This window comes from Telopea speciosissima, chromosome 7, assembly GCF_018873765.1.
Source record: "Telopea speciosissima isolate NSW1024214 ecotype Mountain lineage chromosome 7, Tspe_v1, whole genome shotgun sequence".
NCBI classification, from domain to species: Eukaryota; Viridiplantae; Streptophyta; class Magnoliopsida; order Proteales; family Proteaceae; genus Telopea; species Telopea speciosissima.
The window spans coordinates 19180472-19195940 of NC_057922.1; the positions used below are offsets into that span (position 1 = coordinate 19180472).

The 15469-nt window shown below is 37.9% G+C and overlaps 1 protein-coding gene across 1 annotated transcript; it reads right to left on the bottom strand.

Annotated features, from left to right (window-relative positions):
- Positions 1 to 5646: 5646 nt before the first annotated feature.
- On the bottom strand, positions 5647 to 9254 carry LOC122666678 (sulfoquinovosidase-like). The gene is made up of 8 exons (XM_043862722.1): positions 8210 to 9254; positions 7998 to 8130; positions 7684 to 7899; positions 7406 to 7561; positions 7038 to 7290; positions 6551 to 6951; positions 6181 to 6297; positions 5647 to 6037 (listed from the first exon to the last, which is right to left on the bottom strand). The coding sequence occupies exons 1-8, from the start codon at positions 9226 to 9228 to the stop codon at positions 5702 to 5704; spliced, it is 2631 nt and encodes an 876-aa protein (XP_043718657.1). The 5' UTR covers positions 9229 to 9254; the 3' UTR covers positions 5647 to 5701.
- Between the last annotated feature and the right edge of the window lie 6215 nt (positions 9255 to 15469).

Sequence of the window (15469 nt, forward strand, 5' to 3'; positions counted from 1 at the left end):
TCTTCTAAGTTCAACACTCTCATTATTCTCAGAATTTGATTGAACAATATCTTGATCCTCCTTGTTTGTATTTTCATTCTTCCGTTTCCTAGAGAATGAATCCTCAAAGAACTCAGCATCTCTAGATTCCAAAATTGTATTTTGGCTAACGGTCTCTGTAGATTCCATCGTTAGAAATCTATAGGCCTTGCTATGTTAGGCATAGCCAATGAAAATACATTCAATTGCCTTTTCACCTAATTTAGGTCTTTTAGGATCAGTTAATCTTACCAATGCTCTACATCCCCATATTTTGAAATATCCAAAAGAAGGTTTTCTCTTCATCCAATATTCATAGGGAGTGATATTAGTCTTTTTATGGGGTATACGGTTAAGTATATGACAAGCAGTCATTAATGCTTCCCCCCATAAATTCTTTGGTAAGTCAGAAGTAAGTAAAAGTGTATTCACCATTTCTGTTAGAGTCCTATTTTTCCTTTCTCGCTACTCCATTACGTTGAGGACTATAGGGTGCCGTTGTTTGATGGATAATTCCATAAACTTCACAAAAATCATCAGTGGAGAAGTATTCTCTTCCCCTATCAGTTCGTAAGATTTTAATCTTATGATCCAATTGATTTTCCACTTCGGCTTTGTAGATTTTGAATTTCTCCAAAGCCTCATCTTTAGTCCTTAACAGATATACATATGTGTATTTTGAACAGTCATCTATAAATGTGATGAAATATCTTTTACCACCTCTAGTTAGAATACCTTCTAACTCACACAAATCAGAATGTACTAATTCTAAGAGTTGTGTATTCCTTTCTACTTTCTTAAAAGATTTCCTAGCAATTTTAGACTTGATGCATACAGAACATTTGTCATGACTAGAAGATGTGCATTCTGGTAATAAACCTAATTTAACCATATTTCTCATGCACTTATAATTAACATGCCCAAGTCTAGAATGCCATGTATCAAAAGTAGAAACAATGTAAGCAGAAGATGAGTTTTCATTAATCATATTAAATTTATACATCCCGTTCGATGCATATCCTTTCCCAACATAAACTCCCCCTTTGGACACTATGATGTTCCCTGACTCAAACAGGATTTTAAATCCATGTTTGTCAAGCAAGCTTACAGACATTAAGTTCTTCCTAATATCAGGAACATGAAGTACATCATTCAAAGTAAGCTTTTTCCCGGATGTGAGTTTCAGAACCACTGTGCATTTACCTATGACCTTAGCAGTTGAAGAATTTCCCATAAAGAGATCTTGTCCATCTGCTATAGGTTCATAAACTTTGAACAAATTTTTGTTCTTGGCAACATGTTTGGTTGCACCGGAATCGATCCACCATTCCTCATCATCACCCACTGCATATACCTTAGATATCATAGCAGCCCAGTCATCATTGTCAACCATGTTGGCTTGGTCCTTTTGTTGCTTCTCCTTGATATAAACTCTGCACTATTTTTTGAAATGACCAGCTTTTCCGCATTTCCAGCAAGCCGCTTTGGGGTTAATAAATGTACCCTTTTTCTTCTCAGAAACAGTGCCTTTCCCATCATACTTTCTCTTCTTTCCCTTAGAAGATGCATTTTCTATAACATGAGCCTTTGGAGATTTTTCCTCCAATTCAAGTTTATCCAGTTTGCGAGAATTCTCTTCAACTTGGATATACTTAATCAACTCTTGCATAGTCATTGCATCCTTCTTCTGTTTCAACTCTTTCCGACAATCTTTCCAAGCAAAAGGTAGCTTTAAAATAATAGATGACACTTGGAAAGATTCGTCAAGAGAATGGCCCTCAGAGATGATTTGATTCATGAGACCTTGCAACTCATAGGTTTGTGAAATAATAGACTTATCTCCTACCATCCTGTAATCAAACAACTTACTTATAAGAAACTTCTTGTTGCCAGCATCCTTAATTTTGTACTTTTTGTCGAGATCCTCCCATAGTTCTCTCGACGTGCTGTCTGCAAATTTGGGCTCATACACATCATAAAGTGTGTTTGATAACCCATTGAGGATGTAGCCCTTGCACATGAAGTCGTCTTGCTCCCACCTCTGGCGCTGCTGTTTCTGCACCGGTGTCTCTCCACTTGAAGCTTCTGCAGTGGTGTCTGTCGGTGTCGGTGCTACTGGCTGCTCTTCGTTCAGGACATGAGCAAGTTTCAAAGCAGTGAGGAAGAAATACATCTTCCCTTTCCAACGTTTGAAAAATGACCCATCAAACTTCTCAAGTTTGCTTATCTCGTTCCCAAGTATCTTCATGATTGCAGTCTCCTCCATTGAACAAATACTGTCTTAAGATTGTTAGAAATCTGCACAAAAAGGAGAGGACAGAAAGAAGGCCTGAGTCGAACGAAATCGTTCTGTCCTTAAGACAGTATTTGCACCCTCCTAATCCTGCAAAGGGTTGCAGCAAACCTGCCTCCCAAGATAAATCAGGTGGACTGTTACTGGTTGCAGGGACAATAACACTGTGAAGCTATCAGAGATTTTTTGATCATCTGGACTGAGAGAATTCGTGGCCCATTTATAGGCCCACAAGGCCTGTTCGGATGGGTCACACCCATTGGCTCATATGGCTTGACCTGACAGGTCATGACTATTGGGCTGGGCTCCCTTGGCTGTTCGTGTGGGCTGCAACTCTTGGGGTCAATGTTAAACCAAGGGTTGCACTCCCTCTTTGATCAGCCACCGATCCAACGGTCGGATCGATCCTAAGCACCCTTTGATCAGACACCGTCGATCCCGAAAAGATTAAGGTGACATACTGCGACGATGCGCACGTGTGAAGTGCAAAGTGCGCCACATTGCGCCTCACGCACGTGCACGCGCACGCATACGCGTACGAGCTCGGACGGGTACCGTCCTCGCTCGCAAGTGCACCGTACAATCTCTTCTAGCATTACATGTGATAATAATAACTACTTACTACTAACACATATAAACCCAATGAGCTTTCCTTTCATAGCCGATGTGGGACTAAAAGTCCACATCAATATTTTGAAAAATTCCAACAGGCTCTATCTGAGGTCATACTTGGTACAAGACCCAGAATACTCCAATAGGCAGAACCCAGATGTTGAAATTTCCTACATCTTCCTAAATCTTTTCCATGATAGATAAATTTCCAATAATGAAAATAAGAATTTATCAAAAAAGAAAAGAGGAGCAGCAAAAATGATGTAGGAAACAAAATAATACATGCCATGAATTTACAAAGAAATTTGAACAGAAATTAGAAGGGTTAAGGTCATAAATACTGAGTAATGCAAGTGAAGCAGAACTGGGACAAAGGAAAATAACTACTCAAAAGTGTGAACTATCAAGGAAGTACTCAGCCCTGTTAACTAGCTCTCTGTAGTTAGAGATTGATCCTAATTCAGGGGAATATACAGTAATTAAATGATCATTTTGTTTCCCTTTTTATTTTATTTTTTGTGTTTTTATCAGTTTTTCTTTTGGTAGACCACCAAGGGCTGATTCATGGTGCTTCTGTCCCTGGTCTGGGGTACAACAGCCAAAGGCTTTCTGATCAGAGAAGTTGGCACCTTCCATCAGTTAGTTGATTTTATATAGGAGTTACAGCCCACTATTTCGTCTTCTATTAAGTTTTTTAAGCATGCCCCAACTCATAACTGAAGAATTGCTATAAAGAGAGCTTTTTCCGGTCACAGGTTGAGCATTTGATAAAAGTATATATTTTTCCTGATATGGTTATCAATTACTTGCATATGCATTTGCAAGGAAGTTCAAGAGATGATGTTAGGTGGTTTGATGGGGTCTGGAGGGCTGTTCCCATAAAAAAATTATAGTTTTCCAGTACATGATGCTTGCAGGAGTAAATCTCAATCAAGTAAAATGGTAATGATCCTGGTATACACCTAATTGGGCAATTTGAGGCTGCTCTCAAATGCTTCATGGGGCATTCAGAAGATTATGAGCCAGATTTTTCTTGGACTGCAATATTTGTGAAGTTTAAACAGAATGCTTATTCTTCTTAAGCATTGCAGATTTTGATGCAGGTGATGATTGAAGCGATAAAAGCAAACTCAAATTACTATTTCTATAGCTTTTTCAGCCAGTCCTGACTTGTATTTGCTCCAATCTGGCAAGGAGATCCAAGGATATTGTACAAGGCATACTGCTAGGAAGCATAAGTGCCTTTAGGCAACCTAGGAGATCAGAGGATATTCCATAAGGCAAAGAGTTAGAAAACATAAGGAGATCAGAGGATATTGCTTATAATTTATGCCCATTATAAAGATGGGGATCAGGGGAACATGGCTCATGAGTCCTTTTGTAGAATGCATGAAACTGGTATGGTTCCAATAGCTAACAAGTCCAAATTAGGGAACAAGATGCTCAGTTCAGTAACTAGAAACTGAAACAACATGGCAACATGCCCATTCTTAAATGGAGTGCTTTAACTTGATGTACTCAATATGTCATCTATTGAACTCTTCTTCTTCAACTTCAATGGGGTCTTCTTTTGGCCAATTGTTTCAAGGTGCTTGATTGGTGAGCTAGTGCTTTAAATTGTTGATATAATGGATTTAAAAACTGAAATCTTTCATGGAAACAATAACTCTCACCATCCCTACTCATGTGAAATTGGAATTTCTGCAATATGATAAAAGAGATTCCTAGTTTATTTATCAGGATTGAGAAAGATACATGTAATTTCATTTTAAATGGCCTTATAAAACAAGGATAATCTCATATTGGAAGCCCAAATTCCTTTTTATGAATATGAAGGTGGTTTATGGGAGGATGCCTTGTTTTGTCACCAATGCAACCATTTCAGCATTTCGGAGATATGGTGTCGAAGCTGGACTATTTTTCTTCCATATATCTTTTGTGTTTCTAGCCAACAGGGATTGAACAATGAAGAAATGAAGCAATTACAAATCTGTGGTGAAGCAATACATGGTAGATCTATGTGCTGGTCAGTTCAATGAAACAAAAAAATTCTCAAAAGATATGTCACTAGACCTAAAGCAACCATTTAGTGTTTTTTGTTGTCATTTTAAGGATTTACAAAAGCATCAGCCAGTGGAATATGTTGCTTTGGTTTTCTTCTTTTGCCATGCTTTTCAATATGAGCTCTAGATTTCTAAGAACTAAATAATCATAGACTAATAGAAAATATCTATTTGGAAGGACATAAGAATATATGCAGCAAGGTCAAGGCATTTGGATCAAGGAGACCACCAAGTTGCAGTTAGATTACAGTAAAACCTATGATCTGTAGCTTCAGTGTCCAGGATACTTGATAACCAATGATGCATCCAACTACTGTTAAAGACAGCTTGAATCTCCTGGATTCAAACTTTGTTCTAGAAGAAGCATATGAATATGAGAAGGGGCGGCACATTCGTGAAGACAGTGAAAAGTTGGCTATAGCTTTCAGACTGAACAGTACACCACCTAAGGCCCCTTTAATGGTCATCCAGAATTTGATAGAATGAGAGTTTTTTATCTGCAACCAAACAAGTATCTAAGATCTTGGTAATATGGACAATTTCTTGATGGAGTATTTACAACAAAACAATAGTATGTGCTCCTTTGGTGACTAGATATTGTTGGTATGTAGAAATTGGATTTTAGCTTTAACAGAATACTAAAACGCAAGTTCATAGATAATTGAAAGGGTATAGAACACCCAAAACACTTTGAATTGGGCTTTAGAATTTTTATTTACAAAATTCCAAAATCTCTGAGGTTCTTCAAAAAGGTCTCCCCTATAGGTGAGCCAAACTTTACAAATATGGCAGGGTAACCAATCGGAGCTTCTAACCGAACCTCAACTCCTTCTTTGGTAAATAATTTTCCTGTCCAAATATGTTGCCAAGAACAACCTTCTCCTACTGGGAAATAGACCTTGACTTCTTTCTCCCCTTTGTCAAGTACAGGTACCACTAAGATCTCTGTACCAACCAAGAACTGCTGGTAGGTCAATTTATGTACAAAATCATCCTTGGGAAAGTGGAGAAAAAGATGGCGGCAAATAGGCAGGCCTTTCTGAGTAGCTTCCTGTTTGAAGAGAATAAGAAGGAAGTCCGAAAGAATAAGGTATGTTAGAGCCTCTATTGAAGCTGAAGCTTTTAATTCTGTTAAATACTAGCTTGGGAGATAAATCAAAATTGGAGTACACGTGTAGATATATCTCACATTACCTTCATAAGTTGAATCCTGTAGAAATTCCAAGCCTTGTATACCTTTGCAAACCGTGCAAAATGCGATAAGGTACGATCATTCGAATAGAATTGGCTATTAATTGATGGATTGTTTCCCTGTTTGGCAAACAAACACTTAGATGTATTAGTTTATTTGGGACTTGTCAAAACATGGAGCAGGAAAATCATTCTTTTAAGCCGTTTCTTTATGGGTTCGGACTTTGGATATTGTTACAACAAGGGATTTTCTTGCATCTTATTATGGTAGAGAAAGCATTTGAGAGAACTATATTTTTCTTGGTTATTATGATGATGTATGTTAATGTATTGGGTTCAGTTCACTAATGGAATGAAGGCAGTTCAAACTTACTTCGTGAGTCCGAAAAACTATGCTGAATGCATTTAGCTCCATCCATCGCAAAAGCAACTCTTCACTTCTTCTATACTTGATGATAGGTAAGTTTACTGCACAGTAGCCCCCAATATCACTGTGGTTAAAAGCATAACCAGAGATGCCACTACTGAGCAAGCCCACAACAGCACTCTTGATTCCATCATTAGCCTGCCAACTTACCATTTGGTCACCTTCCCAAAAGAGCATTCCCCATTTGGGACTCTCCCTGAAACCAGCTCTCATAAAAAAGACCAAAGCCTCTTTTGAATCTTCCTTTTCCTTTCCTACACGAGTAGACTTCCATTCTTCCACGAATTCTCGGTTTATTCTGGCCCATAATTCTGTGTATCTGTTATGTGCAGATACAGGATCTTCACCTAATCATAGATTTGAAACTGATCAGTATCATTGGTATACCCGAATTGAAAACAAACTTGAAAAAGAAAAGGTAAAAATATAAGACCTGAATAGAGGGAGACATCCAATGGTAGGCCTTCACCAAAATCCGCCATCCACCCCCTAACCCCATCATCAACCATTTCTTGCAAGATTTTCTTGAACCAAGGAGCCGTATCTGGGTGTGTCAAATCCAACATCCCCACTTCAAAAGCAGTATTAGGGACCATGTACGTTTCACCATTCTTGTATTTCACTAAGATGTCCAATTTCTTGGCCTCCTCAAAGAGGTTTCGCCTGCTATTTGGCTTCCCATCAACCTGCAGTGGCATGTAAATGCTTCAACATTCTATCACAAACAAAACTTTTGATAAAGATCAAAGTGTAAATAAAATCATAATTTTCTGAACACTGGTGGTGAGGTACTATATATACCGGAGCCAGACATGGATTACAGTAAGTCATCACTTTGATATCCTGTGCACTGAGATCCTTTACTAATCTTCTCCATTCCTTATAATGTGATGTATCCACTTCCCAATTCCACCAGAGTTGTGAACCGATCATTGTCTCTCTCTGCCCCACCCAATCCTACACACATGGGCCACTCAATGACATCGTTTCGAACATATACATTCTCTTTTGTACATAATAGTGTGTATCCATGTTTATATTCTTATGAAAACATGTTCATAGATTAGTGAGAGGACTACCTGCAACCAGAATGCCGAAGTAGGGACATCATAGTCCTGTAATAATTCCCAAACATCACGTACTGCATCTGTGCCACCTTGCATTCCGACAATGGCACCGGAGATAATCCAGGGAGGGAGTTCAGGAGGTCTACCGATGGTCTCTGTGAACCGTTCGATAAGCTCACAGGGTGAGCTCCCATGCAGTATCCTTCCTTGCACAAAATCACCATGAATCTGTGGCCATTACCACAAACAGAATATGTGAGACTTCCAACTCCAGAATTTTACCCCTGTTTAATACTATAAGATTTAATAACTAAAAGAAAAATTACCATTATTTGAACTCTATCAGGTTTTGTTAGATCAAAAACAGAGTAGTTGTATCCTTCAAGATACAGAGACTTCATCTTTGATGTCATATAGAATGGAGAAGGAGCATAAGTCGTACTCCAATCACCACCAGCTCTGAAAAAAAAGAGAAAATTCTATTTTTCAGTGAAGTGAGATGAGCCGCCGAGGGTTAGCAAGTTGAATTCTAATGTACCTGAAGCTGAACAGGTTTGCTGCAAATGTGATGGGTTGATCTCCCCTTCCAATGCCCTGCTCTTGAACAAAAATGGGTACTCTTTTGCCTTTAAACTCCATATGAGAAAACTGCTCTCCGAATCCATAAAACCTCTCATCTTTCTCACTCGAATATGTGATAAATACTCTGTTGAACTCTGTTGTTTCTGCAAGTTTCATCTCTCCCACTTCATCATCTGAGGATGACAATGGGACGAAGCTTCTTAATCTTGAGATGAAAAAATTCCACCGAAGACGACGTCTCCGAAGCCGTCCTAGCCTCTGCTTTGAACCCCTGAATCTCTTAAAAGTTCTTGGCAGGGCTCTCGGGTGAAGCTCAAAATTGGGTTTCCCAAGATTTACTTGAAACCCAATCTGATTTTTGTTTTTCTGATCAAACAAGATCCAATATCTTGCAGCAACAGTATCAACGGACAGATTCAAATCCATTTTTGACTGAATGCTGGGTTTGTCGAGATGCTTCTGTTGTTTCTTGTTCTTCTCAAAGAAAACCCAGCCAGTTACAATCACAAATGGGAAACGTGCATTATTGGGATCCTGGTTCAATTTCAAAGATCCAAATGGGTAATAATGATTTTTAGCAGCTTCACCAATATCAAATTGATGATTTATCACCCTTATATCCTCAATCGATTGATGATTACAAATCAAATGAACATCCCTATCATTTATAGCAAAGGAACCTCTACTCTCTTCCACCTCTGTCTCTACAAATGCTGCAGAAACAAAAGCTTGTCCAGGGATGGTAGACCAGATAGTTCTGTTGGGTTGAGATTGATGAGAAACAGAGAGATACCCACCATTGATTGACCTCCAATTGAGTAGGAAATCGTTTCCAACATGGAAGATCTGCTGTTCAGGAATCGTTTGGGGATTGAAAGATAGGTTTCCATGTATGAAAGGAAGAGATTCAGGTGTTGATGGGAAGGGATTGTTGAGGTGCTTGTGATGCTTCTTTGTGACCTTGAAGCCTGGCATGTTTCTATTACAGATTTAATATGGGCCATAGTATCTTATTTATAGATTCAAAGATCAAATTTCAAGGTCAGCAATTAAAGCTCTTCCTCTAGAATCTCCACATCCAACTGCAGTAATAAAGTTACATTCTAATCCGTGTTTTACAAATTTCTTATGTGAGAAATTTTAAAACACATGTTAGATTTGAAAATTCTCAATCTCTCTCTCTCTCTCTCTCTCTCTATCTATCTAAAGTTCCAACTACACATCGATGTGGACTTTGACGGTTGAAGGTTGACGGTTGACCCTAACGGTTCCCGCGTTTTTTTGACCAGGAAAGCCAAAGGACATGATGGAGGGCTTATAGAGATTAGTGTTAAACACGTTGGATTGGAATCTCTAAAATTGGATTAAGATTCTAGTTACGATTTTAACCTCTTTAGTTGGAATAGAGTTTATGGATTAGGTTTTTATTTATCGAATTAAATGAATCTGCCTTAGTTTGTAAATTCAATTCTATCTATGACGCATGAAGCTATTATTGTGGTCTCATTCATTTTCTGATAATGAACCTGTCCATGTATTCAGCTGTATTCATTCACTCAATCATTTGGGACTTTGGAATGCACCCAATACTATAAGAATTTTAATATGAATTAGTTGCACATATTTTAAGTCTTATTATTTCCAATGCATATAGATGTAATGTGAGACCGATCCATTCATTAGGTGTTGTACTCTGAATCTTCCTCATATTGCCGCACTATTCACTTTCTACTTTAGGACACACTACCAACTTCAGTTTTGTATAATAAATTGAGGATAGTTATCCATGTAACAATGGAAAGTAAAATTTCTAAAAATTATAGGATAAACTGTTTGTTTTCGGCCAGAGTTGGGAGAGTGTACAGTAATGTCTAACGTAGTGGTACACATGCATGGACATATACACAATGTGTTCCAATACAAGAGAAGGTATTTAACTATGGCTAATCTAGACCATGTCTTCTTTATCCAGCGGTCAGATAAAATAGACATTTTGTGACATTTGAAAAAATAACATATCTTTATAACAATAATAATTTACCATTTTATTTTATATTACTTTTTAAAATTATAATTTTTTCTTTTGATTCATTTGCGTCCCTCATACTCAATTGACGGAGATTGTACATGACACATTTGAACCAAGATAGTGTGTCAGACATTTAAACAACTAAACCTAGACATATTTACTAGATTCTATTTTCAAATAGATATTAACCTTTCTACTTGACTTTACTTATCTCTTTAAAAAAAATGACTCAACATACAAAATATATATTTCTCATAATAACCCTCACATTTTATAGTCCAACCTTTCCTTTTAGCCCATCTCACACTCAATTGACGGAGATGTGATTAACCTTGAACGATATCCGAGTCTACGATGGTCATTTCTTATCCATCGACACCGTTGGCCCCAAAATCCTTAGGAATCCATAGAATAGAGGTTGGATCCAAAGATCATGGAGAGAAGGCACTGAATTAATGGTCTAGGTTTCTAGGATCAAACATTATAATTACCACGTACCCATAAAAGAAAAAATAAATTAACACCACCAACTAATCCAAATCCAGTTATTAGTTCTTGTTTCTTTGAATCAAGCTATGTACCGAACACTCAAACAACGAAGTACCCATATAAGCAAGAAATTTATCCTCTTGAGTGTGGTGCATTGTCTAGTGCATCACACTTAAATATTCAATCGTCCACCTAATACTTGAGAGGATAAAAAGATGTCAATGTCATTTTTAAGATTGGACTCTTAAGTGTGGTGCACTGTGCAGTACACCACACTTGAGAGAATAAAAATCCCATATAAGCATGTAGCAATCAGGAACTTTTTCTCTTCTGAATAGGTAGCTCCATATATAGACTATATTATCTCTATCTCTATCTATCTATCTCTGTGAATCGTTATCGTTTACAGTTTTCTAAGCGGTGCGATTCCCTAATGTCTCTCACAAGGGGGGATGGAATCCACCCGGGGCAACTGACTGAACACTCTACCCAAGTGGGATCCACCCTCCTCTTATGAGAGGCACTAAGAAACCGCATCGATCCATCAGGGAATACGATAAAAATTCCTAGCTCTGTTAAACTTTCCTTTCTTACCTGCGTGGGGTTAACGTTACGAGAGAAGAAGAGAAAGAGACCAACCGTGTTCAACGGGGCAGTGTCATAAGAGGCGAAAAAAAGGTTTGGTCACACCGATTGAGATGTCACCTTTTGAATGAGCTGTCACCGATCAGAAGACTCCGTCAATCAATATAGATGCCAAGAATTACACGAGCCTCTTTCATATCCTTTGAATAAAAAATCGACATCAGAAGACTTTTAGTAGATTTCACTATGTTTAGATTAGTTTCTATTATTATTATATATAATATGATGAATATTACACCTTCAACATCATTATTGAATTTATTTTATTTCTTCTTTGTTTGGTTTGATTTTTACACCTTATTTCAGTGAAATAGAAATCAAGTGGAATAGAACTTCTGAAATAGTAGGGGAGCTCTTTCAGAATTTCTATTTTATTTGATTTCACTCTTGCTCTTTAACGAGCACATTAGGGGTGAAACAAGGCCGGATTGGGCTAGGTTTTTTAAAACATTAGCCCAACCCTAAGTCCTCTTAACTCAGCCCAGACCCAACCCGGCCCTAGATCGGGTTGAGATATCTTAGCCCAGGCCCAACCCAGCCTGATCCTGATTGACCCTAATTGGGCTGAGCTAGACTGAGTTGGCCCTGATTGACCCTATTTTTATGACCCTAACTGACCTTTCTTTTTTTCCATTTGCGTTGTCCTATGCATTAAAAAAATGAGAAACATGTGATTGAGTATTGGTTTGTTTCATACTCAATTGATTATTAGATTTTACTTTGGATTAAAAAACTTAATCAAATCTTAAAATTTTACTTTCATTCAATAGATAAGTAAACTTTTTTTGGTAAACTAATAGATAATTAGATATTAAACCAAAATTGTAATTTCATGTTGAAAAAACAAAACACCACACATGTACTTCTCCTAATGGTCTCACCACCACCATGCCACCATTGCCACCACCACTCCACCACCGCCACTGCTACCACTACTGTTGCCGCCTTCACCACGACCACCACTGCCGCCACTACCACCACGACCACCATTTCCAAAGAATTATGGAGAATCAGTTCTTAGAAATTGAACTGCCAAATGGATTTTTTTTTTAAGTATGAAATATTTCAATATTAATGTAATCAAAACAATTTCAATTTTTTGACCAAAAAAGTTGACTATTTCATGAAATCAATCTGAGATTGAAATAGAAATCATACCATATCTGGCCTTAGATTATCTTTTTAAAAGGGTTTTTTCAAATGCCCCCTCAAATTGCCCATACGTACAAATGCACTCCTGAACTTTCACTATTTCCAAATACACCCCTACTTTCCAAACTTTGTAACACTCTAGTCTAGTCCGTTAGTTTGGGACATTATGTTCAAACGTCTAACCTTTTTTGTACATGGTTAGACCATTCTTCCCTTGATCAATGTGTAAAGTGACAAAAATGTCGTTACCTGAAGAAAAAAAAAACTTGCAACTCATCTTCCCCAAATAGTTTAGGATTTGATAAAAAGGAAAAATTGTAGGTTTTCTATTTGAAGATTGGTTAGATTTGCACGGAGCATTAAAGTTAAGAACGATTGGCTGTGAAATAGTGAAAGAGGAAGAGCATAAAGCTGCTATCAGTTTGATCCAAACTAGCCGAAACTGGACGAAATGGATTGAAACTCAATGGTGCCCTCACCTGCTGTGCATCCAAGTGTTTCCTCATCTTCACAAACCGAGGCTTCGAAAGACCCGACGATGGTGTCACCGATGGCTTCCTAGAAGCGACACGAGACAGAGTAGGGGAAGCAAAACTGATATCAATATTGGCCTCATTTGCATTCCTACTTCTGGAAGCCGCTCCAAGACCAAGTTTTGATGAGTTCATTGTCTCGGAATCGGGGACCGATGACTTCCGTTGCAAATTGTTCAAAGAAAAACCGCTGAAATCGAAGAGGAAGGGGGAAGGGATCTGACCTTTGGAAGCATTAGGGTTTGTTGATTGCATTCGTCGTGTGGTCATCTAAGTTCGAGAATCTACCAAAGCCAGCGACGTATCCATATAAGAGTCATGAAATCGATCGAAGAAACAAGTTCCAGATGAAATCGAATGATGGAACAATAGAACCAATTTTGTTTTGTGGATTGAGGGCAACTTGGTCATTCTACCCTATCAAGGGCAGAATGGTCTAACCATGTACAAAAAAAGGCCAAACGTTTGAACATAACGTCCCAAACTAACAGACTGGACTAGAATGTTACAAAATTTGGAAAATAGGGGTGCATTTAAAGTTCAGGGATGCATTTATACGTATGGGCAATTTGAGAGGGGCATTTGAAAGAAAGAAAAAAACCCTTTTTAAAATAGAAACCAAACAAAAAAATTTGGTGTTCTTTCACTTGATTATAAACATCCGTTTTTTATTTTGATTTTTGGTTTTGATCCTAAATTGATACATTTACCCCTATCAGTATGGGTAAAACATCTTATTCTGGGGCGTTGTTCTCTGTGCTGCAACGCAGGCTGCACCTAGGCACATGGGGGTGGGCACAATGACCACCCTACCCCCCCTGAGTGGCAGGCCCATGTGCTTGGAGCCTTGGATGCAGCCAGCGCTACGGCATAAAGAACATTCTCCCTATTTATAATATGAGAGAAGGTTCCCCACACTGCTAATGTAGGAAGAAATCTGTATACTACACCAATGGATGTCCTAAAAAGATATCACTCATATGAATCCACATTTTCAAAACTAATGAAAAATAATAATAATAATTTTGTATGAGAGGCGTCATGGCAATTTTTTCCAAAAATAACATATAGTTAATAGGTCTGAAGAGGAAAGAAACGGGCATTAGTCACAACTTATTTGTTCTTTAACTAATCATAATTATCTTACCGAAAAAAACAAACTAATCATAATTACAACCAAAGATTTAAGTTATATTAATCATCGGTAATCTAAAAAAAGAAATAATGATTGAAGCTCTCGCAAGCGTATAGAGGGTGAGAAGAATTTGCTGACTTCATACCAACTGCCTTGTAGGGTCAGTCATAATGAGGCAGCTATTAGAATCAGCAATACGTGCACGTTGCAGTTATGGTTAGGTGATAACCCTTATCTCATTCATTGTCATTATTTAAAGTGGGGACCCTTTTAAAATTAAAATGGATTGCAGTGAGAACGACATTTATTACAAAAAATAAAATAAAAAATGAGAACGACATTTATTAAAACGAAAATAATACGTATCGCAATTAGGATCCGGCTCCTCTCCTACTATCTGCCCCCATCTCCCTCTCTCCCTCCTACCAGACATAATCAGGGGTAGACGGTGGACCCATCCAGGCAGGGTTGTTCGGGTAAGGGGTAGAGGGTAGGGCGATCATTTCGCCCCTCTTTGTGTTTAGTAAGAGGGGCAGGTCATAGGAGAGGAGCTGAATGCTCACAATTAACAACCCCATACGTGCAACTTACACGTACGTCAATTGAAAGAGGTCAGTTCATGGTTTTAGTGCAGAGCGGGTATTGGTAACTTGTAAAATCGATACGTTATTGATACGCTATCGACCTGGATCGATTGTATCGGATAAAATTACCCTTGAATCTCTTTAAAAAATAAATGTTTGATCATTTTACCCTTTGTCCGTTCTATGCTACCGATATGATATTGACACAGTATCAATATCAATGACTAGCAAAATCGATACGTATCACCCAATATGAACGTTACGGTAACGATACTTCAAACCATAGGTCAGTTAACTCAACTAGGTCTTTGGGCTTTTTTGTAGCCACAAGACCTAGCGAGTGCTACCTTCACTAGATAGTAGGTTAATTATTAATAAATCAACACATACACATATATGAACTAAACTCATACACATACACATACACATATATGAACTACACTCAAGAAAAATATTGGAAAGTAAATGAGAAAATTCAGTTCCTCTGCATATCGGGTGAAGTACAAAACACGTATACCCTTTGCAAAGGAACTTTAACTCTTATTCCATAGGATCTAACCCTAAGAGACAGATCTCTCTTTACCATGGGCGAAGAGAAACTTCGTTCATCGTTAATTAATAACCATTGAAGTAGTTAACTACTTAGTTT